The sequence below is a fragment of the Pyxicephalus adspersus genome, chromosome 1 (genome assembly GCF_032062135.1).
Source record: "Pyxicephalus adspersus chromosome 1, UCB_Pads_2.0, whole genome shotgun sequence".
In the NCBI taxonomy this organism is placed as follows: domain Eukaryota; kingdom Metazoa; phylum Chordata; class Amphibia; order Anura; family Pyxicephalidae; genus Pyxicephalus; species Pyxicephalus adspersus.
In genome coordinates, this window is record NC_092858.1 from 101,171,668 (window position 1) to 101,199,375 (window position 27,708).

Consider the following 27,708-nt stretch of genomic DNA (forward strand, 5'->3'; position numbering starts at 1 on the left):
AAACCATCTAAGACATTCTAAAATGCATAAAACTTTATTTATAAGTGTTGCTGTTCAGAAATCCCTATAAACTTTGTGCTCCACTTCATGATCATTCCATTCACCCTTCTGTATAGGTTGGTTAGTTGGACATCTTAGCATAGCCCTTACATATTCACTTTCTGCATGTGTTTTTAATCTCACTTCATTCAGTATCTCCTGAGGAAATTATTAGTTGAAAAGTTTTAATTGTCAAGCAACCACTTTTATATTAACTTTATGTCACGGTATATCACATCATATAAAAACAAGGCCATGTTCTGAACATATCAGTCATTATAAAATTCAAAATATCTACACAGACTCTACTCCTACTAATTAAGACTGGGTCTACATGGATGGTTTTAAAAATGCATATAAACGTTCCTACTACGTTTATATACGTTTTTAAGCACTTTTACAAACGTTTTAAAGCTTGACTTTAAAGCGCTAAAAAAACTTTTATAAACGCCTATGGCACGTTTTACCGCAAATTGCCGGGATTTGACATAAGCATTTATAAAAGGTTTACTTTTAACCCTTTCAGGGAATGAGTACAGGGGTACATGAAACCCCTTATTCATTCCCTGAAAGGGTTAAAGTATGTATAAAAAATTAGACAAGGCTTTATTGTTAAATTATTTTATTAAATGTGTGAGTTTTTGTGTAACTAAACTTTTTTTTTTACAGGTTATCCGAATGACAGGATGATTCCCACGGCTGCAATCATGAAATGAGCACAGCTCTGGGAATCCTCCTGACAGTGAAGGGATCCCTGGGCACTAGGGGTTAAATGAGGACAAGGCTCTCTATTCACCTCTAGTGCTTTGTGATTGTCTAAGGTTTTCCATTTCTCAGCCATTCAGCACTAGATTTGAATGAAGAGACTTGTCCCCATTCATCTCTAGTGCTCTGTGATTGGCTGAGAAATAGGAAACCCTGATGACAGCTCAAGCATCATCAGGATTTCCCTTTCTTCATCCAATCAGGGAGCAGAGCAATCAGCAGAGCTCTGCTATGCTGACAGCTCTGCTCCCCTGTTTACTCCCCCAGCCCTAGAGGAGCTGTAGTATGTGCTACAGATACAGAACATGTCACAGCTCCTCTAAGGCTGGGGGAGTAATCAGGGGAGCGGAGCTGTCAGCATAGCAGAGCTCCGCTGATTGCTCTGCTCCCTGATTGGCGGTTTCCCAAGTTTTTAGGTGTTTTCCCGTGTTTACCCTGCGGTTTAATTTTTAAACATTGCAAGCAATGTTTAAGATAAAGCTCATAAACGTGCCTGAAGGAAACGTACTGGTGTAGATTAGACAATTGGAATGCATGGGGATTTCAAACACGGGCAACGCGGTGGCTCAGAGGTAGCACTTTTGCGTTTGCAGCGCTAGGTCCCAGGTTTGAATCTCAGCCAGGACACTATCTGCATGGAGTTTGCAGGTTCTCCCCGTGTCTGCCTGGGTTTCCTCCGGGTACTCCGGTTTCCTCCCACATCCCAAAAACATGCAGTAAGGTTAAATGGCTTCCCCTCAAAAATTGACCTTAGACTACAATAATGACATATGACTATGGTAGGGACATTAGATTGTGAGCTCCTTTGAGGGACAGTTAGTGACACGACCTAATCGACTTTGTACAGCACTGCGTAATATGATGTAGCTATATAAATACTGTGGTACAATAATAATAATGGGCTTGAAAAGCCTCAGGTTAAATGCTGGGGAAACAGTCCATGTAGACTAAGCCTAACACAGTTACAGTTAGGTATAGCCACCTTAATAAAGCAATACATTTTTAATTCAACACTGGGATCCATGGTATTAAGCTTACATTTTGTTACTTTTTTTTTTTTTTTGCATTTAAACTTTATTGAGAAGGTTCACGGACAGTACAGTTTACAGACAGTATAAAAATCACAAATAAACAGTTGCACAAAAATACAGCATGTAAAGGTCAGGAATTATCCAACATAAAGAAAATATATAACATCAACATTTTAGTACACACTGAATATTTTCAGTCCAGGAAAACTCAACTAGGACTTTTTTTTTTCTTTATTTATAAAAAGGGGTATTACGTGGGACATGGGAGATGGAAAGGGATATAGGGAGTAGGGGACTCGCTGCTGAAATGGGAGCATCAAAACAGAAGATGAAAAATGTCTTCATTACCATATCGAAAGCAAAAGACCATTTCAGTGGATAGATGAACAAACAAACAGACAAATGAATGTGGTCTGTACAGATAGTGGTGGAACTACCGGTACATGGTATCATGTAGTTCCACCACTATCTGTACACTGTCCGATAGTCGGGAGAGTCTCAGAACAAAATCCAATAAAACCAATGCTGATTGTGTTTGGCTTCTGTGCCTTTTATGAAAGCAGTCAAATCTTCCATTGTGTACATATCGGTAATTCGTTGGAACCATTGTGAGATAGTTGGGGTCCCTGTTTGGCGCCACAAAACAGGTATACAAGCTTGCACCATGTCAATTAGCCTGATAAAGAGGGAGATCTGGTATGTTTTCTTAGGAATGGTGGTGTAGTGTAAAAGAAAGAGACTCGCTTCAAATGGGATCGGGAAATCTGTGAAACGTGGGAGGAGCCTACGCACCTTCTTACAGAATGGACACATCCTCCGGCATTCCCAGAAAATATGCAGAAAAGTACCCCGTTCCTTACAGCACCTCCAACAAATATCTGAGGTCTCTGGGAACATGAAATGTAGCCGGGACAGTTCTCTATACCACCTAGTTAGAATTTTATAACCGGTTTCTTGATATGCATAACTAACAGATGAAGATTGAGCCATAGATAAGACTTGATCTTTTTCGGGTTGCGATAGGACTATATTCAGGTCTCGTGTCTATTTCACCAGGTATAGTGCCCTTCAGGTGCAATCAGGACAGAGTATAGATATGACGTTAAATGTCTAGCTGGGCCCTGTTCAGTGCATAAGGCTTCAAATTCCGTAAGTGATCTATGATAATCAAGGGGGGGGGGGGGGGGCAACGAATGGTGAAAGTCTAATTCTCCAAAAGCCCAGTGGCGCACAAAAGGGATCTTAGTGTAACGCCACAAGAGAAGGCCATGCCTCCTTACGTAAAAAGAAATTAACATCCCGTGGGTCCTGGGCCGCCACAGTGCGGAATACAGAGTCAGTCAGTCTGGGAGGGACAGAAACATTCCCTATAACCGGTGTAAGTGGAGATAATAGAGGGGAGAATATCTTGTTACTTTTTTAAACAGTTCTCTTTTTTGATTAGTGCCCATCCAATGTTTATTCATTCTCCCCATGCCCCAGAACTGTACACCATTGTACCCTTATGAATTATAGACAAAATGTTTCAAATCGTGATAATGTGTAAATTCTTTTATTACGTCAATAGCTTTCTCATCTTTATGTGTCCCTACAGTGTAAGTATACTGTATATCCTGCAGGCCACAACATTACTGCAATACATAAACTACATTGATAGTGTTCGATGAAATAAATCAATGTTTTATTTTTAGAGCATAAATAAAAATGTATAATATATCAATGGTTCAATATATATGTTAGGAATATGGCCTTGAGTCATTTGTACTGTGTTTGCAAAATGACATAACAGCACATAATTCTGTTCTTTTCAGGTATACGCTATTCCTTACCATGGGATGTCTGACAATCTTCCACATACGACGATATGTGGACCCATTTGTAGATGACTTAGATTTCACTGTGTAAGTATTTTGTAAATAAAAAAGAAAGCCCTGACAATTACAGTACTTTCTAAAAGACGCTCGTATTACTATGTTTTCTAGCTTATTAAAAAAACATTTGTCTTTACAGGACATTAATGATGCTGACCCAAAAAATAAGCAGGGTGGCGTTTGAATACCATGATGGTAAGCTAACAACCATTCTTCCTTACGTCGGAAAGTAAAACCTGACAGGACAGGAACTGTTTTCTTCCATGCTAATAATACCGGCTCTAAGCTAACACTTAGGTGCTCATGCATTGACTTCCTATATGTAGTAAACATTCTTCCCGTGTAAGAAAAGTATAGAAGAAATGATGTAAAGGATGCAAAGGGTGGAGGCTGATTACCAGCAGGAGGGAGTATACACAGCACACTTGCAGATCAGGATATCACCTCTTAGGCTATGTACACAGGACAGATGCACAGCCGGGTGCTTCTGGCTGGTCCTCCCCTCTCCAAAGAATAGGATGGGTGCTGTGTGTCCGGCACTTATTCCTTTTTTTATTAACCACTGCTGCTTTTCTGTGCCAAAAAGCTGCACAATAATAGAAATTAACTGTGGTTAAAAAAGTTAGCTAATATACTTTTCTTACTCCCATATTCTGCCCACTGCACCTAGACGAGGTGATAACACCATCCTTCCTATCACATTGGAATGCTAAGTCACTCAAGTCTTTAAATGTGCTGGAGCATCATCTTTTGAAAGCTGGGCTACTTAGCATTTTATTGTGATTTCCCTGCAAGGATCGTCTGTCAGTCCAGAAAATCATGTCAGAAAATATTGACCTAACAGTTATAGTACAAGCCATATTGCACTCTAGTGGGCATTTTCACTACCTAAACAAAGCTGAATTACATGTGACTATCTCCTCCAGTGCACATTGTAGGGAGAAATGTAGTGGCACAGATAATACACTTTTTCCTGCAACCATTGTGCAGGGGGAGGGTTCCTCCAACCCTTGTTAGGTCCTGTCAAACTTCTTTTATAAAGAAGTAGGGTTATTTTGATGGCTAATCATGTTGTACCAGAGCAGCCACTTAGAAAATGGATTGCAAGTATTCGTTGTTTTTATGTTGATTAGCAGTGTTTACCTACAGTATATCTCAGACATCCTATACCATGTTACAGGTGCTATCCTCAATGATCAATCCCTAAGCCCCTCACAGAGACGCCTTGCGATCCGGTATGATTTCGTCCTCCCTTTGTCTTCCTTTACCTTTATTTCCTCTCACATCCTTCCTATTCACATGATCTGTAACTATAAACTGTTTCTATTTATAAGCACTAAGGAAAAGTCTGTATAGGTCAGACTTTCATAAGCTTTTTACCATACAAGAGTCCTTGAAATAATTTGCAGGTTCTAAGGATCCCAGTCTAATAAATTTTTTAGATAAACTTTATGGAGCCATAATGTTCACAGCAAGTTGCACGTATAATAAACAAATAAAAAAATGCTAGGTCTGAAGCATATTTGACACCCAGAGATGATCCTTTTTTAACATCACCCTATTACTATACAACAACCTTACTTATAGTAATAAAAATAAGCTAAACAAATATTAACAATAGTCAGAAACAGTTAAAATTTTAGTGCTGTTTTATACTTTAGTTCAGTGGAGAAATGATTCTTTACATTGGTGGTCAACGGATAAAGGTGTCCTCTTACATCAGATGAAGAATTTTCCTTTTTTTTTGTTGTCAGTGGAAAAGTGTGCCTGTTATACTAAAATTCAGCCCCCATATACTGCAGTATGAAGATCTTTTTACACTGGAAAGCAAGAGGTTTTCACAGAAGTCAGAGTTTTCTTTTTCATTGGTGCGCAGTATGATAGGTGCCAGTTTTCACTGGAAGTAAACACCCCTTAAAGGCCTTAATTGGTCATTTTTGTATAGGTATATGTATATCACATTTGGTCATTGTTTAGGCTATCTTTCAGGAGTTTATATTGTGATGTGGTTTCTGTAGAGAATAGAAAAAACATCTTAGTAAGGATACATAAGGGTGAAAATGCACTTTAAAGTTAGTACATATCACCTGCTATTTGCTGGCAATGTGTGATATAATACATAGACAATTCAGTTATTAGAACTGGCAGCAGATATTTGCTTAGAAAGTCTGCTTTTAAGTATTTGATATTTTTTGTTGAGACAAGGAAAGAATATGTTTGTTTTGTTTAATATGTTTATTTTGGAAAATACAGTATGCATGCCCATGCATTGCCAGGTTGAGCCTGGTACACATTTGTAGTAGTATGAGCTACCCTCTGCAAATAATAAATCAGTCAGAAAGTCTAAAAATGTATTGATTGTTCTACAATGTGTATGCTGCTTGCTGTCAAAAAATGGAGGCAAATTTCTAGTTTTTAGACCTTCCCTGTGCAGTGTAAACAAAGCAGCCTGTGAGCTAGACATTTAAAGTAAAAATGAAGGCTAACAGGTACACAGTCACTATACACCGGTAAACATTTCCTAGCTGCCACTTCCTCTAATCCAGAAATCCCTGTTAGACAGCACAGACAGGTTCTGAACTCTTTATTAGTCTACAGTTAGTTAGGGACTGCCTCTGCCTGTGATTGCATTGTGAAGGAGCCTCCCCTTGTCAATAAGGTATTTGTGATATGTAGCAAAGCAATTTGTTTTTCCACACCTAGTATGAATTCCACTATGCAGAGAAATATGAGAGAATAATATTACAGATTGACGCATATTTTTAAAAAAACAATTTAAAACCTTATATCTGAGTACATCAACATCAGTGTTCAAATTTGGCAAGTTACAGATTTTTTTTACTTTCCTTTAAGCACAGTTTGGCCTTTTTTTTGTATTATCATTATGTGTGAGGTTACAGTGGAGCCCGCATGTCACTTTTCAGTGCAGTGGAGAGAGTAACCTGAACTACATTTCCCATTATTACCCAATCCCATTACTCATGTGTCTGAAGGGTTGCAGAGGTAGATTCACATGTAGGAGAGAAGGAGATGTGCAGTACACGTGCAATTCTTGTCGTTGGAAAGGATCTTTCACAATCCTTTCCAACGATAAGAACCGTACGATGCATGAACGAGTGCTATACATACAGCAATGTTCTGCTCTATGCAGAGGGGAGGGGGAGAGCGACAGAGCAGCACCCTTCTGTGCACCCACTTCCTTCCCTTGCATGAGGATCACTCGTCGTTCATCGTCCGTGGATCCACCAGGACGGATCCACGGACGATGAACAACGCGGGCTGTACCCACCCCAGATTCTCGCCCGATAGCCGCCCTGAGCTGATGATTGGGTGAAAAAAATTTGACAGTAAAATATATGAACATTGTTGTTGTCCTGGTGTCTGTATAAACATCATTCTAACACAATTTCAGTGCTATTTGCAGTACTTTTGGGTGAGCGTTGTCACCCAAAGAAAGGAAGTTCCTTTTCTAAAGTTACATCAGATCTGTTAGGGTAAAATTTGGAGGCAGAAAAGGAATTTATACTCTAATACCTAGTACTCTAAAAAAGATTTTTTTCTGTTTTTGGATCACAGATACACTTTAAAGAAAACTGATGGTTTGTTAACTAATGACCAACACTTAATTTTAATGGCCAGCCTAATGTATGCATATTTTAAAAATGATTTTTTCACATTGACTTATCTATATGTGATGAAAGTATCATCGGTGCATTTAATATCCTAATCATTTTAGGTAATAAATTACAGCTATTTTGTTGACATTTTTAATAGGGTGGCTAGAGGTTAGAAACCTTGCCAAGCTGTTATTTTTACCGTATAGAGTAACTGTCTATTTAGCCAGCCAATTTTATCAGGACTAAAAGTGAGAAAAATAAATAAGTTGTCAACAGAACAGGAATAAAGCGGGATATCTTCCAATAAAAGCCTTTGTTCCCATGACAAATATCTAAGCGGGAGTTTCCCTCACTTTGCAGTATATATCTTTCCCTTTCTATTGTATATGCAGGACAGCAAGTAAAAGGGAACAGATGGCAAAAACAAATAGTAGGGTATGAAAAATTCTCTCCTATCTAACACAGGAAAATATTTTGATTTTAGATATATTTTCAACCCACTCATTTGCCACCAGAATCTGCTTACTGGTAACCTCACTACATCTGAGACAATTGTAATGGGCCCTCTTCTGCTTTGAATCCTGTAACACAGATAGGATATGCACTCCTAGCTACTTAATTGCCTAACATTCATGTGGTTGGGTAAGCATTTTGCATGAGTCCAGTTGGCTTTACTTTGCTGGTTGTAAAAAATATGTACTGAAAATAAATGCTCCACTCCCTGTCATCTGCCCAACCTGAGCAAGCTTAGCAGCCTGAGCTCCATCATTCAAAACAGGATCTAGCATAACTTCTGCACGGATAGTATATAGCATCAAAGTGTAGATAAATGCAGGGAGCGACGTTTTATCACTTGTTCTTGTGTGTATTTGTATAAGGCAGCTATATGGAACTGGAGCTATTTGGAGTGGAGGCATATAAGGAACACAAACGCACATAAGAAATGTATTTTAGTCATTGCCACACGGGCTCCACCAGAGGCTTTCAGGAGATCTAACAAAGTGTAAAAAGTGGGACAAATCCTAGTAAAATTCACAATGTCTCCACAGTCACTGCCCCATAGGTAAAAATGTGGGTATCCTGAATTAGGTGTAAGCCCTCACAATATCTGCTGTGTAATTGTCTATATACCTTACATTTGCACTCTTTACTGTCTCTTTTACTCTATTTTCTGATTTACTGTGCTCAGTTGAGCAAAATGATTTACTGTATATGGAAATACAACCCTATAAATGGAATTATTTAAAATGTGTCATTTACTTAAAACTGTGATATTGTATAGCACATATGGTATTCATAGTATTTGGTCTCAAATTTTCTGTGTCACCTTCTGCCACTGTCTGTAGGTCTTCACCTGGACTCCTGCCATACTTCAGTTACACTGTGGGATTTCTAGGACTTCTTGCTGGTCCTGTTTGTTCCTTCAATGACTATAAAATTTTTATACATGGTGATGAGAAGATAGGAAACCCAAATGTGAGTAATGTAATGTAGAAAGTGATAATTAAAAAGAAATGCATCTATTTTATCATCATATAAGCTCCATGTAAAAACGGGTTATACACAAATACCACTAATGTTTCTGCAAACATTTTTTCCCCAATATTAAAGTGATGATCAGTTAAGAAGATTCCCACTATTTATAAAGGGGAGATCATGCTGACATGAATAGGATAACTATACCCATTATATAGATATATAGATAACCATTTAATAGGATGATAATAAAAGCATTCAATGCATTATTTACTAACAAAGGTGTTTGTGGAAAGGCATTTCAAAACATTTGATGATGTTGATGGGTATATCACTTTTAAGGAAACCTGTACTTAAGAGAAATATGGATACCATGCTTATGAAATTAGTTGCCTAACTGTCCAGTTTTCAGTAAGCAGAGACAGCTTCCATAAACCTCTCAACATGTAAGATGTTGTAAATGTAAATTTGAGAGATGTGTGTGTTTTTGTAGTCATTCACCTATATAATATATATATTTTAATTTTAACACTAGGTGACAGTATGCAAGAAGTTAAGCCTATGCTGTGTTCTGCTCGCTATCCATATTGGGGCATCAGACCAGTTTTCTATATCTAGTGATCCAGAACATTCCTTGTTTGGTCATTTCTTAGACCTCTACCTGATAGCAGCCTCAAGAAGACCCAAGTACTATTTTGCCTGGACACTAGGTAAGAAAGTAAAGACCAAAAATGTTACTACATCTCAGGTTTAATATTAAGCAAGTGTAATGAATAACCTGTCCCTATTTATGGGTCTGTAGAAATTCAGCGTTTACTATTCCTGCTGAAGTTTCTGGGTCTGTCATTTTACCAGAACATACCGGTAGCTATTGCTGGATTATATGGCCATTAGAGAGGCTGTCAGTCCCCTCTTGTTGAGTATTTTATTGGAATATATGGACAATACAGCTGTGAAAGGGAGACATCATTCAGCAGCAATGACACATTTGTGGTACTCCAGATATAGACTGCATAGTGGTCATTTTATGGCAAAATAAAACTAGCTCTTGGTATGACACTGAAAAATTGAAGAGTACCTTGGGTCCATTGGAAGTGGGGTGATATTGGATGGCCAGTAGTATTCCAAACCAGGCCGTCATATGGTATCTGATTATATAAATAAAAGTCAGATTGAGTTATCCACCTCTGTATATTATAGATTTTGTGAGTTAAATTTGTTTGCCTATTGGTTTGTTGCATATTTGGTATTCAATTTCTTAAGGCTTAAATTGCTAATAATTGCATGTTATCTGATTTTTGAATGAGGACATATACTAATACTACTATATAATTGTATACTTTTTTTTATTCATGTGTATTTTGTATTACACTATGATTATATGTTTATTTTTGTTGCAAAATCCAAATAAAAAAAAATTTGGCTCTTACACAAAAATAATCATTATAATTTGGAAATAGAGGCTATCAATAACATACATTTTTTGTGTTTAGCGGATGCCATAAATAATGCAGCTGGCTTTGGGTTTAATGGATTTTCTGAAGATGGAAAGGAGCAATGGGATTTGTTGACCAACCTAAATATATTAAAAATTGAGGTAAGTATATCCCAAATTTGTCCTCTAGGAAAAGTTTAATTCAATTAAACTTTAAAACTTAGGAATTATGGAAAATTTGTATTTACTTATTGACAACTTTCCTTCTAATGCTTTATGGCTTTAAATATATACTCTTCTGCAGCTGGTTAACTCCTGCTATTACTGAAATTTTTAGCTCTTTGTAGAAAAGTCTACAAGTAGGAAGCTATTGCAGTTTGGCAAAGTTTTTTTTGAAAAGACATCCTTTAGAAAATATAACTTTTGTTTATTCATTGACAATTTGTCTTTTATAGTCAAAATGACAATCTCTTCCCCTTTTATTCATAAATTATGTGTATGTATATGAACAATTTGCTATACAAGAAAAACAATTTAAAAAAAAAAACTATTATATTGTGTTTTTTTGTTGGTGTAAAAAGTATGATTGTATCCCATTGTATTTCCTTTATGTTTTGTATTTCAGACAGCTACTAGCTTCAAAGTGTTTATTGACAACTGGAACATCCAGACAGCAGTGTGGTTAAAAGAGTTAAGTATTGATTTTGAATTGTGTTGGTAGTCACAGTAAAAACAAGGCACCAATAGATCATAATTTTGTTAATTTGGGATTCATAGTTTCTATGGACCAATACCTCCACTGACCCATTTCAGCACTAGGGAACCTAATTTAGTAGCTTAGCTGTGGCATCTGCTTTTAATAAAAAAAAAATATTACTATCCAGAGTTCTCCCCAGCCACTTTTAGCCTGGTGCTCCACATGGGGCTTTTCAGTAACCACTAAGCTGCTTTTGGGTGGATACTGAAGAGTTGGGTCACAATACAGGGGCTGTCACCTGGCCACAACTTCGTCCTATTAAAATTGTTGAGTAGAGGAAAAAGAAAGAGGTTTGAGGCTCAGAGTTTAGTACAAAAAAGTAATTATGTATTTATACATACTTGATCCATACATAATTATACAAATATTGTAGATTTTCCAACATAAATCCTCACCCTTGTTAAACTTCACAGGGTCTGGATATTTCTCCTAAACATTAGGTTTTTTAACACCATACAGTGTATAAATACATAAAGTGAGACCTGTTACGGTCGCATATTTTCTGACGCGTTTCACCAAAAGTAGGCTTCCTCAGGGGTATGTTGTTGCAAGGGATGTATACTTTCTACATAGTATAGGCAAAAATAAAATTAAAATAGAGTAACATACCATATAGTATGCACAAATTGATTTAAATAATTGTAGTTATGAACATTTTAAGGTTCAAATAAGCAGTAAATCTGTTGATAACTACAATAATTCAATCAATATGTGCATACTAAATGATATGTTATGGTATTCTATTTTCATTTCATTTTTGCTTATACTATGTAGAAACCATACAACCCCTGCAGCAACTCACCCCTGAGGAAGCCTACATTTGGTGTAATGTGTCATACACCACATTTGGTGTAATGTATATATAAATGTATGGTGATAGAAAACCTAATGTCTAGGAGAAATGTCCAAACCCTGTGAAGTTTAACAAGGGTTAGGATATATGTTGGAAAATCTACAATATTTGTATAATTATGTATGGATCAAGTATGTATAAATACATAAATACTTTCTTGTACTAAACCCTGAGCCTCAAACCTCTTTCTTTCTCCTCTACTCAACAATTTAGTTAAACTACTTAGAGTTGGTTTGCCATTTATCATAAGGGAAAGAACTATTACCCACTACTAATCTAAGTCTTCCTATTAAAAAACATTTCTAGGGAAAATGTAATGTGTAATTGTCCAGGCATTCACTGACTTTGTAAATGCAACTCCTAATTGTGATTCCTTGAGACTTATTTATACAAGTTCTAATGGATCAAGGCTCTCCAACTTGGATTTGCCAAATACATTTATCACATTTGTAACTGGAAAGCATTCTTTAAGGGACTGTTGAACATCACAAATGTTTTAAGACTAACTGTGAAAATAGGATAAGTATTTGTGTCCTAAAATGAAGAAAATCAGGCACTCAGAACCCCCCAGTGCCAGGTGGGGTGTTAGTATAAGGTGGGGTTTATGTGCAGATAGACAGTTTAAAACCCCCCTTCCCTCCTATTAATCATATTATTACCATGACCCATTAGTCATATTCATAACACATGAGACATTCAGAAAATGTTTTTCATATGATTTGACATGAGAGAACCATCTTAGGCTGTTTGATAACTGATGCATATCTTAGAAGAACTTCTGGCAAGTCTGCAGCTGCTAATATACAGTATATATATTTTTTCTAATTACCAAATAACCCAACATGTTCCCCATTGATACTTAATACTCAGTCAAGACATATGGGCTGATATCCACATGAAGACTAGAAATATGTAAGACTGCTGAAGGTACATTTAATATCAAATAGATTCTTTAGACAGAGGGCTCCCTGTCAAAGAAAGGTTGATAATTTACATATATTAAGATGTGTTTGTTGTCACACTTGCTAATTTTACAACATCCTGGACAATCTATGCAACTATGCATTGATTTTCTCCACTGAAAGTAAAGCAATGTCTCTATGCAAGTTGCAGTTCTGAAGACAATGGCAGATCTCTCAACTCTTGTCATTCTCAAAGACAGATTTGTTTAGATTTCACTGGCCTAATCATCCACATTTGTAGAATTTCGGAGGGTCTGGAGAAAAAGGGTGGCCCTTCCTCTTTTGAGGAGGGATTACCAAATAGTACCCCAGTGCACGTTTTTTGTGTGGTGTTTTTGCACTTACACTTTTTTACCGTCACGGGGTGTGTTTAGCACGGATCGCGAGATTCGATTCGAAAAAAAAAAATTTGTAGAATTTCCCCAGCAGTTCACAAATGTGATGACTAAATGCCTTGGTGTGCCACAGCAACTTCCCATGGGTTGCTGCACTTAGGGTTGGCACTTAGTTAATGTTCACAAACATTCATTACAGCCACTCTCACCCCTTTCCTTTTCTTTCCCACTACTTGTGGCCCATCAATGGGGGTCTGTGAAGCGAGGTCTAATACTGATGTATGTGTCTCTGAGGAGTCTCAGGAGTGTGTCACTGTGATTATATAAGAGAGCTTTAAAAAAGCATGCAGTTTTTATATACATATTTTTTTTCAATGCACTAAAGCTGCCATAAACTGGAAAAGTTTGGTAACCACTATTTTCTATTTTCTCATTTAGAGTGTGCTATGACAGAAGTCCGTTCAACCCACTATTTTCCACGTTTCTGCTGTCAGCAGCTTGGCATGGTGTACACCCAGGATATTACTGCACATTTCTTACTGCTGTGCCAATAACATTAGCAGCTCGCAGGGTAAGTCAAATAATAGCCTCAAGGGTCTTATGAAGGTGCATTTACAAGTTCATAAAAACCCCAATGATATTTAGCTTGCTACAGAAGTTTGTTGCATCCTAATGTGGATCAACTGCAGCCTATATGCAGCCACATTCTTTCTATACACATACTCTACAACAATGGCTGCACAGCATTTTACAGAGTGGCCTTTTTATAGACACCATACAGCAATTTGCACTGTATTTTGCAAGCTTATGGGCAGGTAACAGTGCAGGAGCACAGTGTGGGTACAGAGAAAGAGTGTTTTCTGCCTGAAATAGTATGTGAACTATGACCTTCATGGCAGGATCGCCAGGTTTTTTTTAATGACTTTTAAAATCACAGTAACATTTATTTAAATTTAACTGATTAGATATAATTTAAGACAAAAAAAAAACTGTTCTGATAACACAGGGGAACGCATTTTTTGTTGAGTTAGATCTTACACTTTTTACTAAGTTTTGGGTGGTGATTTCAGAAATGACCCCAGTTTTTGCTAATACATCCAGTTTTTACGATACAGAGTACCCTCCATTTTTGTCAAAAAAACATACAAATTTTACATACAATGAAAAAATAATGAAATAATAACTCGAATGTATTCTTTATTTAAATTTCTTTTGTTCATACAAAGGATTTATTGTTACTGTATGACATAAAACACAAAAGCTTAAAGCTTTTCCTGGAGAGTTCAGTGTTAGGACAATTCCGCCATATGCTCCCAACAATAGTCAGCCATCATATGTACATCCCATCTACGCTGATACCATCCCTCCATGACCTTCAAATCTTGGTGGAATCGTTCACCTTGCTCATCACTGACTCCACCAAGGTTTTCTGGGAAGATAGAAAGATGGCTACGCAGAAAATGCACCTTGATGCTCATATTGCAACCAAGCATTTTGTAGCTCTCCAAGAAATTCTGGACATTTTCTGTGTAATTATTTGCTTGTGTGTTTCCAAGAAAGTCCTTGACGATGGCTTTGAATGATAACCAAGCATTCTTATCGACTTCTGACATTGTCCTGATAAAATGTTCATCTTTGATGAGCTGCCAAATCTGTGGACCATCAAACACACCGGCCTTTATTTTTTCAAATGACAGGCTTGTAAATGCCAAAATTAGGTACTTGAAACAGTCTCCTTCAGTTGGCAAAGCTTTAATGAACTGCTTCATCAGACCCAGATTCATGTGCAGAGGCGGGAATATAATATTATTTCTATCAACAAGTAACTCATGTTGAAATTTTTGGATCACCTGGTTTTAGGGCAGATCTTGGAGACCAATTAATTTCCACCCAATGCATCTCACCAGCTGTGCTGTCCCACATGCACAGATAGGGATACTTGGTGTATCCGCGTTGCTGACCAAGAAGGAAGCATATCATTTTAAGATCAACACAGATGGCCCAATTGTGTTGGTGATATTGCAACAACTCAATGACTCTCTTTATGTCTGCATATTCTTCACAAAGAGAAACCGAATGGCCAATTGAGACTGACCCAAATATTTTGTCATTGTGAAGGAGGACACACTTTAAACTCCGCTTTAAGCTATCGATGAATAGTTGCCAGCCAGTTAAGTTATAGATTGGAATTCCCAATTCCTCCATTCAACCAGGTATGTTATGGCAATACACAAATCCACTGTCAGTTCTAAAGTACTGCAGAAATGCAATTTCTCTGGTTCGAAAGTACGATACCTTTGTTCCTTTTTTAAGTTTTTCTTACACTCTCTTGATGCTAGGAACACTGAAGCCTTCTTTGATAGTCCCAAATCACGTGCCAAATTACTCAACTCATGCTGATCAAATCCCTTACGAAAAGAGTCCTGTTTCAAACTCTTCATCATTGTTGTCAACTAGTTCATCACCATAATCATGTTCTTCAAGAGAGTGTAGTGTACCAAATACCGGCACTGGGATTTCATCTGAATGAGCCTCTGGGTGTTACATCTAATTTTTTTTTCATTACTCTATGTTACATTTATTTTTCTTGTTATATCCTGAAGTTTTCACTATACAAAAGTAACAGTCACTAAAATGATCTCCTGGCCCTCGCCAAACCATAGGTATAAAAGTTGAAGTAAAAAAAGCATTTGTTCAAAATTGTTCCCTAGTGTAATGAATCAAAACTGAAAGATGGTTTGTGGAACACTCAAGGGATCTATGTTTAAAGTTTATATGATGACTATTATTAAACAATTACATTTTTAAAAAAATCATCCCTGGGAACAGGTAGGCTTTTAAAGAGAAGAAACTCTGTTAGCAACTTAAAGAAATTATAAGAAAAAAAAAAAGAATAAATTAAGTATTTTTTTCTTTGCAATTGTACCTTCAAAGTAGCTAGAAACCTAGTAAACTAGTTCAATAAAATTACTAGATCTGAATTAAATAGCAAGGGTGTGCTCTTAAGAGACCTTCTTTAGGTTTTGCAATGGAATGTGAAAAGACTGGACGTGTTGGAAAATATCAGTCAGAAGTGTGCATGTTTCTATCTGAAAAAAAGTGATTGCAAGGGCAGAATACGCTTCATGTGTGTGCAACAAGGCTTTTGACTGATCCTTTTCCGATCAGAAAATCCAATGGATAAGTCCTTGCATCTGAACTCAAAATTGGGAGTGGATCTGCTTTTGTGTACTAGGTCCTGGACTACTCCAGGATGAGTTAGTAACCTAGCATGGACCCCTTTCCTTGCAACTACTCTCTGTTCTTCTTTTACCTTCTTTTCACTCCTTATTTTCCCAATATAACTTTTTTTGTAGCTGCTGAAAAGTAGGATAAGAGGGTACTGTAGAGTATATTTTGTAGAACTCAGAGTCTGCTGACGTCACTTCCAAGATGGTGTCACTGAAGTCTTAGTGCTTTCCTTTACACAAAGGAGGCTTTTAAGGTAAATAACATGCATAAAATGTAATAAATCCACATATAACCTTATGGGATTTTTGGTATGACCATTGATGGACCTCCTATGTGCACCTGTGAAGTTTTTTCCTTTACTAACTTTGAACAGCTTGCTTCTCTAGAAGAAATCAAAGGTCCCATGCTGGGTCCCCCCTATTGGGAAACAACATCAGCAGAGGATAGAAGTGGCAGACAGGAGCACTAAATGTACTGTGTGGCATTAGTTTACATTAGGGATTTGGTAATAATAGAAGCAAGGATATAATGCATTCAGTATGTCTTCGAAAAAAAGAATGTTGAATGACAGCTGTCTTTTAATATTACATAGTAAGGAAAATTGAGTGGCAACACATGAATCAGGGACCTGCTAAGGTTCTCTATGACATCACACGAAGAAACATAATTAGTAGCATTATCTGTCAGGTATTATGTAGTATAGACAAAACAAATGTCATGGTGATGTCACTACTAATGCCAAACGATTCCTACAAACCAAAGCATATTGCAATATTCCATTTGTAAATTACTGGACTAAATCCTATACCAAATTACTTGAATTGAAAAGTATTGCTCTGTCCACACTTCCCATGTAACACACTTCTTGCAATATAATTTTAAATAATTTGTGACAATGTAAAAGTTGTTTTTCTCCACTAAGTTAAAGTAATTTTGTATGTTTTTTTTCATCTTTCTCAGATATATAATATTGATACAGCACCCATATTGTTTTTACACAGTTTCTATATTCAAATTGTACCCTGGGTTGCTATAAAGTTTAACTTATGGGGAGCCTGGGACACCGACTCCACCCCCACCCCCGCTTCATTCCGTGGGTTTAATTGTTGAAATTCTTCTGTTTTCTTAGTATGGATAGGGGGACAGTTTGAAAGATTGTCAGGGTTGTACTGACTTTCTCTCCTGTTCTCCACTTTAACTAAAGTATGTGTCAAGCAGACGTGTAGTTATTCTACATGGTTAACAGATATAAAAAAAGAAATGTGAAAATGCATTACATTAATATAACCTTTTTTTTTTGTACCCGCAGGTGAGGCAAAACATACGTCCATGGTTTCAGCAAACAGCATTACTCAGATTAGTGTATGATATAATCACCTGGGCTTCTACGCAAATAGCAATGAGTTACACTGTGGCTCCTTTCATACTACTAGAGCTTGGGCCATCACTTCAGTTGTACAGGTAACACAGAGAGTGTGGACGGAGTGGATTGGATAAATCAATGACAATCAGAAAATTCACCACATTTGTTTATAATGCTTAAAGTCAACCCATTCTTCATACAGGGTAATATGACTATTTAGGTTTATTTTAGCCCCTTGCAGTATATACTTTCCTTTTTTTCCTTTGCTCCCCCTCAACTATCAGGAGCAATGGAAATATTTTACCGCTGGTTATGGAGTTGGGTATGGACTCACTGACCTTTCCCACCTCTAGTGATTGAAGAAGCTCTGACGCACAGTTGCAAGAAAAGGGTCAGCTTGATTTCAAAGCTCTCTGTCTTCCTGTAGACATTGTCTTGTTAAGTTACAGTTTAATAATTTTCTCAGAAATTTGGCACTCGTTTTTTAACATTCAAATGTCAATTTATCATTTTTAGAAATTTCTGGCTTATTATAAGATGTCTGAGTAATACGGACTTGTTGCTCTCCTTCCATGTAGATCTATGTTCTTCTGTTTGCACATCCTTCCTGTCCTGCTGCTTGTGGTTTTACCTCAAAGAAAAAGATTACCGGCTGTAAAAGAAAGCTCTGCAGAGACACCTTGTGACCGTAACTACAACCACCTGAAGAAGGATATGTAGAGAGTTGTTTTTTTACATCCGAGCCAAGATGAAAGGTCCATATTGTCATAAAGTAGGGAATTATGAAGTGTTTTATTTGTTTATTTGTGTTTATAGTGTTTTTTTAATGTATGTAAATCTGGGGAAAATGACATGTATCCTTATCAACCAATCACATTTGCTGCCTTACCTTTTTATTACAAAATATAAAATGAAAGAAAACATCTGGCTGGTTGCTAAGGACAGTGCATTTTCCAACTTCCCTTACTCCATTTTTCTTTTCATAAATTAGGCTAAATAAATGCCTACTTAGGAAGGGAATGGCCAAGGCACTTACTGGAAATATAAGGAGGTTCCAAGTGAATTTTATGCTAAGGGGTCCATTTTTATAAGGATTTGTAATAAATTTGTTTTGGCTATATAAAGCCCTAACCTCAGATCTTTAAGCCTATTTATCAAGGACAGTAGGGAGCGGAGAGGTAACCTTGGCCACTATGAAGACACTTCAGGCAGTGCCTAACCTGTGACTCCTCATAGAGAATGCTAGGTCACCCATGACACCCACCTGGAAGTCCCATTTTGTGAACAACTCCATTGTTGGTGGCTGCTCAGAGCCTGACAGCCACCCAGCAGCCATCGGAAAATAGTCCTACATATTGTTTTTGTGATCTATAAATACAATTACATTACCAAATATAATGTTCCCCAAAATAAGGTAAAGCACAAATTTGCACTATAGGTATTGTGCCTGAATGATAGATAAAAATATTAAAAAAAAGAGAAAGGTATTATGTTTTTTAAGAAAACAGTATTTGCCAAATTGGACAAATGACTCCTGATTAAACAGTTTACCAAAATCAACATAACTAATTAACCAACCTAGGTTTTGAATAAAAGATAAACTCCAACCTAACCTTCAGTCTTGTGTAGCTCTACAGGCTTCTCCTCTGTACTGAAATTGTTTGCTCTGAGTTTACTGCACACTAAAAGCTTCTCACAGTGTGCATTGGAGTTGGCAGCTAGTCAGACAGCCTATTTCATTTCCTGCTGGAGGCTGTCCTGTATCATATAGCCCTTTCCTTCCCATCTTTACTGTCCCCTTTCATTATTTTGTTTTAGTTATTTTAATCATGGATGCTCAGCACTACATGGGGGCATTACCACAGCATCCTGTTGTGTTCATTAGGCTAGGTACCTTGCCAAACCCTCCCACTTGTCATGATCTGTCTGCATTGTATGGAGAATCCCACAGATGTAGTGCTGATTGCAGGCAATTCTTATAGCAATAATCTCTTTGTCTTATCTCTGTGTCTTATGTACATTTCATCAGCTCAGAGTTCTAATATTAAAAAGGTACTGTAACTTCCTGCAGTAAAGCTGTCAAATACAAAGGACGGACAGTCAGCAATGCTGGAATCTGAGCACAGTGGCTCAGAGGTTTGCACTTTGCAGTGCTAGGTCCCACTTTTCACTCTCAGCCAGGACACTTTCTCCATAGAGTTTGCAGGTTCTCCTGGTGTTTGTATGGGTTTCCTCCGGGTACTCTGTTTTCCCCCTAAATTCCCCCAAAAAAACATGCAATTAAGGTATTTGGCTTCCCCCCAAATTTGACTTTAGGCTGTAATAATGCCATATGACTAAGGTACCTATATTAGATTGTGAGCCCTTTTGAGGGAAAGGTAGTGACATGACTATGAACTTTGTAAAGCGCTGCATAATATGTCAGTGCTATATAAATACAAGGTACTAATAATATTGTCTATTACCAAAAGGGCTGAATATACAGCACCAACATACTATACATGTACATGGGGGAGAAAGGAAAGAATGTATCTACACACCTCCAGTGTTAGCTCATATCAGAAAATAAGTTTTTGCCCCAGAGTATGGTTATTGGGGGTTTCTGCAAGTGCTTTTACACAGGAATGTTGAACTGTTGGCTGGCTCATGTAACAATCATCTTATGTTTACAGGCAGTTTTAGGGTTTGTTGTTTAGGGTTTGTTTGTCTACAACCACTGTTGCTGTTGAAGTCTGTGTTTTGCATTTACATGCAGATCTGCTCGAGTGCATACATTTGAACATGAAATACTGCTAATTGTTTAGCCTGCAGTGAAAATGTATCTCATTAGAACATGCTGATCTCCAAATATATGTACCAAAGGTCCAGCCCGATGTCTCAGACCTGTCATCTATATATAATTGTTGAGGTTAACAGAAGTAAGCCGACCAACATTTCAAATGCAACAAATCAAACAGCAGTTACTGTGCTACTACTATTCCTTAAGTCACACAAGATCCAGCAGCACAGGCACTGAACCTTCCGATTGCTGAGATTTGTGGCCAAATTTTTTAAACATTAGGACAACTATTTCACAGCTGTGGTTCAACCAGACAGTCTTATCTCAGCATCCATGGTCACCTTTTCCTTGGCACCTTACAGTGTTTGCCAACATTTAGTCACATGCTGGCCCCTGAAACAACAAGCACTCTAAATGCCATCTGTTCCAACATTTTACTATGACTTGTGTCACCAGCATTGAGATGCAGTGTCAAGATAAACATAAATATATACAGCACAACTAGCAAAACCAGTTGGCCATGTGCCTGTATAGAGTTTGGTGTTTACTGTGCATACTATACAATTCCCTAGCACTTAGTCCTAAAGTAATGTTTAATCTGTCTTACAATTCGAACAAGAACAGATAAATGACCTTTCCATTAATGTAATTTCTTTCAACCATTTCCTGAAAAAAACTATAACAATTATATACAGTTTAATATCAAATGTATTTATTTGTTATTGACTAAATTGTGCCAAATTAGATGGCTATTTAGCCATAGTTAGTAATTTAGAATAATATGTAAAACACTAAATTATTGTTTATTAGTTTGTTTTAAAAATTATATTGTGACCTCTAAGTAAACATTTTACACATTTTGATGGATGAGTGAATGTTTTATGGATTTATATTTGCAATTTGTTTTTTACATGTTTGTAAATAAAACTAAATTTATGGAAATATGTGGACTTTATTTGTATAAACATATTTAGAAATGGATGATGATAGGCTGAAACAGTCACCTCTTTTTGTCATTTTCTATGAAATTAGACTTTAAGGTGTCATCTTTTACCTTGCTTTCATTTATGTTTTCTATAGAAAAATACTCCCCTAGCCGCTCTCTTCGCTCCTCCAATCCTACTAAAGACTTCCTCAATCATAACCTCCTCACATGCACAACTGCAAGACTAACCTAGAGCTGCCCCGAATGTCTGGAATTGTCTTCTTCATCCTATTTGGCTTGCTCCTACCTTCTGCTAATTTAAAAGAGCACTCAAAACTCATTTTTACAAACTTGCCTAGCCGTCTTCTTCTGTCTCTTAAAACCCTCACTACTTCCCATCACTACATATCTCCCATCCTATTGTCTGAGACTTCCCCCACCTCCTAGATTGTAAGCTCTTCCGGGCAGGGTCCTCTTCTCCTCCTGTGTCACTGTCTATCATTTACTACCCCTATTTAATGTACAGAGCTGCGTAAAATGTTGGCGCTATATAAATCACCCACAAAGCACTAGTTCTGTCACATCAATACAAATGTGTAAATTATAGCTTGCACAGTATGGCTTCTCCTTCTAACAGTTGAAAGAAACACTGGATAAGTAAAGGAAAGGTTATTGTAAGTATATGGGATATTTTTTAAGTTTATGTGTGGGTTAAGGGGGGAATCATGTTATTTTGTAGTGTATAGGATAACTTTTTCTCAGAAGCAGCAGTTTCACACCTACTTTTAAAATATTAGCATTTTGTAAATCAACCAAATGGTAAGTAGAAGTAGCCTTATGCCCACCTGATGACTTTAGAATCCTTCAATTTATATTTCTATTCTTTTATACCAACTCCAATATTGGTCCGGACAAGCAGATCTGCAGCTAATTTTGTGCTCACCTGGCTGGTCATATCAATTTTCCAATGGTATTGATTAAATGTGTGAAAACAAAGCACACTGCCTTTCTGCTTGTGGTTTAGGTTGATACATATCAATTTGCATCACCGGCAGATGTGAATTCCTGATTTGATTTGTTTTAATTGTTCATACACACAACATTTCTTGTGTACTTTTAACCAAAACATATGATCTATGCACATCCAATCAAAACCCAAACTTGAGTGTAAACTGCATCTCTGCTGCCATTCCCAAATTAAGACATTTTTGTAGTCCAATGTATGGTAATCCTTTCTATACAGAATGTAGAGGTCTAAGAAAAATAAGGAATGCAGATAATTGTGTTTCCTATTTTTTGTAGATTGTAGAATAATTTTGCTGTGAATTTCCATAAGCAATAAAGCTTTTTTTGTGGCCCAAGCGTTAGTTTTCTGGTTTAAAGAAGCACAGGTGGACTAATAGTTTAGCCAGTTTCATCCATACACCTGGAAAGAGATCCTGAGGCCTGAGGACAGGGCTGAGAATAGCTGTATTGGATGATAAATCGCCTCTCTTACTACACAAACATGCAGGTGGACTTGTCAGCGTAATAGTCAGCGTGTATTTAGCCTTAGGTAGAGGTCCTCCCAGGCTGTGCCTCTGGACTCACAACAGTGTTGGCTTTCAGGATCAGTGAGCACAGGTGCTTAGTTTAGGGTATTAAGTCATTCTGACAGTTTCACTGAAGCTCTAGTGAGGTCACCAGGATAACCTACAGTATAAAGTGTCACCACCAACAGGAAATGGCTACACATATATAAGATAATAGGGCAACTTCCCTCAAATAAAAGATTTATCTTATTACCACTTCTCATTTCTGTTAAACAAATGTCATTTGTGTAATAGGCAAGTGGTACCTATTACAAAGTTGCATTTTATGACAAGTAAAGGAAATGACAGGTTCTAATCTATCACTATCTGTTACACTGGCAATTTACTAGTACATTTCCTGCATAACAGTTTTTAAAGCAGAGGTCCTATAAACCTATAACTATTAAATTAGAACCTATAAAATTAGATCAGAAAAAAAATAAATAATAGAAAATGTATTTTACTTTCCCCTTGTCTTTGGATCCCCGTATAATCTATTTTGTTTTTGTTTTGTTCTAAACTATTTATTTCTCTTCATTTATCCCAAATATTTGATATTACTTTCAGTGCCAGTCATTGCCTTTCATGGCTCGCAGTAAAATGGGCACGGCCTAACTGTATATTTGTAGGTGCCAGGCAGCGATATCTTACCAGGGAGGAATGTACACTGAGTAGCACCCAAGAGCATTAACTGTGTAACTCCTTGGCTGCCACGATTCATACACACCTCTGCAAAAAGAATCAGCAGAACAGGGCAATGAACATCTTGTGTGTAAGCACAGAGCTCTACAGCAGGAACAGATGAAGCCAGAGGTTGGATTGGGTTGCTGCACAGGGGCACTGGGAACATTTGACCTGAGGCTGTCCTAATCTAGTAGCCTTTATGACTCTGGCACAGCCTACTCATTAGTGCAATATTAAGTATCATTATACTATGGTGCACAACACAAGTGCCTCAAGTCACATTCCAATTCAAGCATAATGAGAATAAATTAGAATGAATGTTTTTTTTTTTTTTTTATTTAGGCCATACTACAGGAACTAACAACAAATGTTCTGATAAACTTACTTTTTAAATGAGACTGGTCATAAAATAAAGACACCGTCATTAATGAGATCTCCTGGTTGTCTTGCTTCACAATATTGAGCCTGATTTATAAAAGCTCTCCAAGTCCAGAGAGGGTACACTTTTATCAGTAAAGCTGGGTGATCCAGCAAATCTGGAATGAATCCGGTCTGGGATTCAAAACATTTGCTAGCAAATAGCAAATTACTTTGAAGAAATCCATTCCAGGTTTGCTGGATCACCCGGCTTTACTGATGAAAGTGTGTCTTTTCCAGCCTTGGAGAGCTGTAATAAATCAGGCCCAATTAGTCTCTAAATAGGCTGATAAAAATTGTGGTTGAGGACCTATGGCTGTTTTCTTATTTTCCTGATTTGCGCACTTGTTGTGCCGGATTATTCTCATAACAGCCAGGCAGTTTATTTTTAGGAATGTATTTCTCCACTCTACTTGATGATATAAGAAGGTGCCATATAATTGCTAGGATTCATTTCAGGCTGATTTTGCCAAGTAATCAGCAATGTAAAAATATATATATATTTGCTTTAGGTCATTGCATAGAACACAGAAAAACATAAAAGAGACTTATACAAAGAACTGTCACTGCCTTTTTACCATTTGCATGAAATTATGAAAAGCATAAAATCCAGTTACCTATCATTTAAAAAATGTAAAGGACAGGAACAGTGTTAATATTTTTGTGTACAAATATCTTCATGTTTTATTTTTGGCCCTGCAATAACTGTAGGTATTGTAGTGACAATGCAGTGTAATGTCATCCTAATTTGGTTAAACCCTGATAAAGGAGAGGCCATGGCAAGGCAATTGCCCCTTGTAACCCAGAAACAGCCCACTCCTAGACTGCTATTTTTCCCCAAATGTGTTGCCTGGATGAGAAGTTGGCTGTATAGGATATGCTCATCATTGCACACAAAGATTTTCCAGCTTGTTGCACAATTTCTGTGACAAGGCTCACCCTTGGCCGACCTCTCTCTCTTCTCACTTAAAAAATGGAAGTACTTCTGCTCTTTGGTCAAGTCACAGGATTCCGTGTGGCAAGTTCTTGAGCACTTTAGAATGTGTATAAGTCCCAGTTTTCATCTTTTACTATACATCTGTCTATCTTCATCCTAAATCTTTGGTTCAAGTAAAGTACAAGATCTTTAAGCACCCATGTAAATAACTATTACTTGCATTTACAATCATGATAAGATATTGTAAGATATAAACATTTGTTTTAAATGTTGTTAATTTACAGTCCTGTCTTTAATGCCTGGATAAAGATATCAGCCTTGCAAAAAACACTGAATTTTCTTACTATCAAAGGAGCATCACAGAGCTTTTGCATAATGTTTGATCAATGTCTCAGTTCTTCATTAGGATTTACCAATGAATGATGCAGTATTGAAAAATGTCCACCAGATGGCAGCCTAGGACAGTTCCTCTGACAATGATAGCAGCAATTTAATAATACATAATATTTGTATTTGAAACCAGCAATTGCTATATTACACACTACTTCTCACTTTGCAATCATCTTTTTAAAACATTCACATTTCAGATGTTTGTTGTTATGTGCAGGTGTAGGTCTCAGCCAGCCCCAGATTGCCTGCATTGGCTAAATTTGTTCACTTTTAATTTCAAACTTTTTCTTTATACTGGTCTACAAGTAACTTTTTTTAAAACCATGGAGCACAACACAATAAACAACATATTTAAATTAGGTAAACAATCATTATTATTGTAAATTATGTTATCGCAGAATGAAATACACCAGAATACTAAAAAAAACAAATAAAAAATAAATATTTTCCCATCAAACAAAAATAAAAAAATAAATATTGTATGCAGAATTGTTGCACTATTTAGCTATGATTTTCCTAACAAACATTCCTATTTCAACTCTAGAATCTAGACTCTCTCCAGTCACATTATCTTTGTCACTACAACAAGCCAAGTTGTCCTGAAAGTCAGTTGAAGATAAAATATTTCTGCACATTTGGAGCAGCCTTGATTCTTAGTACATAGGCTGGAGCATCTTGTGGACCCTGCATAATGGATGACATTTCATTGCTTGTATACAAATGACTTCCTAAGCACCTGTTAATTTTACACCCTTATGTGGTCCTTTACATTGGGACAATTGCTGAAGATCTGCACCTGTGACTTTTGTTATACATGCTTTGTTCTATAGATTGGAAGCTTTACTATGTACAAGCACTCCACTTTGGTCCTAACCCTCTGATGTAGTAACAATGGCAGCCTTTTTTTGTCTGTCATATATCACATTGTATGTACCGCTCTCTGTTTAGAATAAATAAGGTTAGAGATGGAAATTATTTTAGGAGGGGGTGGGATTTAAGTAAAATGCACAAAATGATTAGTACATTACAGCGTAGATATACAATTAAAATACAATTAGGAAAGTTGAAATAATTGACTAGTTGAATTGAAATAAAAAAATATATAGAACTCATTCAGCTTAAATAAGCAAGCGCTAGACGGGTCTGGCAGTGGCCCACCTCCTCTCCATTACATAAACACAAAGGCTTAGTTAAACCATGCATGCATCTTTATGCAGCCACCTGCAGGGAATTCTAAAGGTTATCTAAACCAATAACAAATATATAATATATTGCTGCCTACCAGTTCTTAGATGTGGACACCTTAATAATTTAATGTTGCAAATTGAGAACATTTTCTGTACAGTACAATGAACAATAAGTGATGTAACCTTAGGTGAAAGAAAAGGAAAACGAATGCGGCCACAGCATCTAGGGAATAATGTATATATATATATATTGGTTTTAGGGTTAGATTTATATACTTGTATATACTTTATTAGATATATTATTCCAGGGCAGCTGAATTGTACTCACATCGTACTCATATCTATGTGATTATTATTGCCTGAAGACTGTTTTGGCCCACTGTCCCTCTATGGCTTTAGAGTTGGAATAGGTATACACCTATGGAGTCTGGTGACAAGTACAGTCTATGAATCCTATGATCAAGCTTTGACTTTAAAATAGAACTCTAAGAACACATAAAACAGTTGGATAAAATGGATTTTGACTGCTTGTGTGAATAGCTTGCTAGAGATCCAGTAGAAAGATGCTGTGTGTATTATAACTCAAGTGATGCCAATTATAAGCTGTATAGTAGCCTCTGGCAACATGGTCCCTGTGTACACAGGTGCTGCCAAACTCAAGTGAAAGCAAACAGCAAGCTGCTAATGCTATGCAGCAAACACTGCATATGTGCTAAAATCCCCCAAATCTGAATTATGTGTATTTCACAGGAACCAGAATCCAGAAGACATCTCACAAAGTTTCTAATTATGTACATTTTAATGTCTGGCTATAAACCTAACACTCATTCTGTTTCTTTTACAACATTCAGGTTTGAATCTGGTTTGTGTATATATGGTATAGATGATACATACTGACCATCATATACAATATACTTTCTGTATGTGAGAGGCAACAGTTGCATTGTGTTATGGTATAAATGAATGGATTGAGCAAAGTCCTGTATTTTTCTCAATGTTCCATTTTTAATTCTATCTTTACACAGTTTTAATTAAAATTCACTAAACTTAGCCTGTTGCTGATGGCTCTTAGTAGCTCTTTGT

General features: G+C 36.9%; 1 protein-coding gene across 1 annotated transcript in view; it reads left to right on the forward strand.

Annotated features, from left to right (window-relative positions):
- The window catches only part of LOC140337352 (lysophospholipid acyltransferase 2-like), a 35,927-nt gene extending 14,471 nt beyond the window's left edge, over nucleotides 1-21,456 (forward strand). Inside the window, exons 4-13 of the mRNA XM_072421079.1 lie at nucleotides 3,647-3,736; nucleotides 3,846-3,901; nucleotides 4,887-4,941; nucleotides 8,670-8,799; nucleotides 9,335-9,509; nucleotides 10,293-10,396; nucleotides 10,860-10,924; nucleotides 13,580-13,712; nucleotides 17,682-17,833; nucleotides 18,314-21,456. Coding sequence (XP_072277180.1) covers nucleotides 3,647-3,736; nucleotides 3,846-3,901; nucleotides 4,887-4,941; nucleotides 8,670-8,799; nucleotides 9,335-9,509; nucleotides 10,293-10,396; nucleotides 10,860-10,924; nucleotides 13,580-13,712; nucleotides 17,682-17,833; nucleotides 18,314-18,455 — 1,102 coding nt within the window. The 3' untranslated portion in view covers nucleotides 18,456-21,456. The remainder of the gene's footprint in view (nucleotides 1-3,646; nucleotides 3,737-3,845; nucleotides 3,902-4,886; nucleotides 4,942-8,669; nucleotides 8,800-9,334; nucleotides 9,510-10,292; nucleotides 10,397-10,859; nucleotides 10,925-13,579; nucleotides 13,713-17,681; nucleotides 17,834-18,313) is intronic.
- Nucleotides 21,457-27,708: the final 6,252 nt, after the last annotated feature.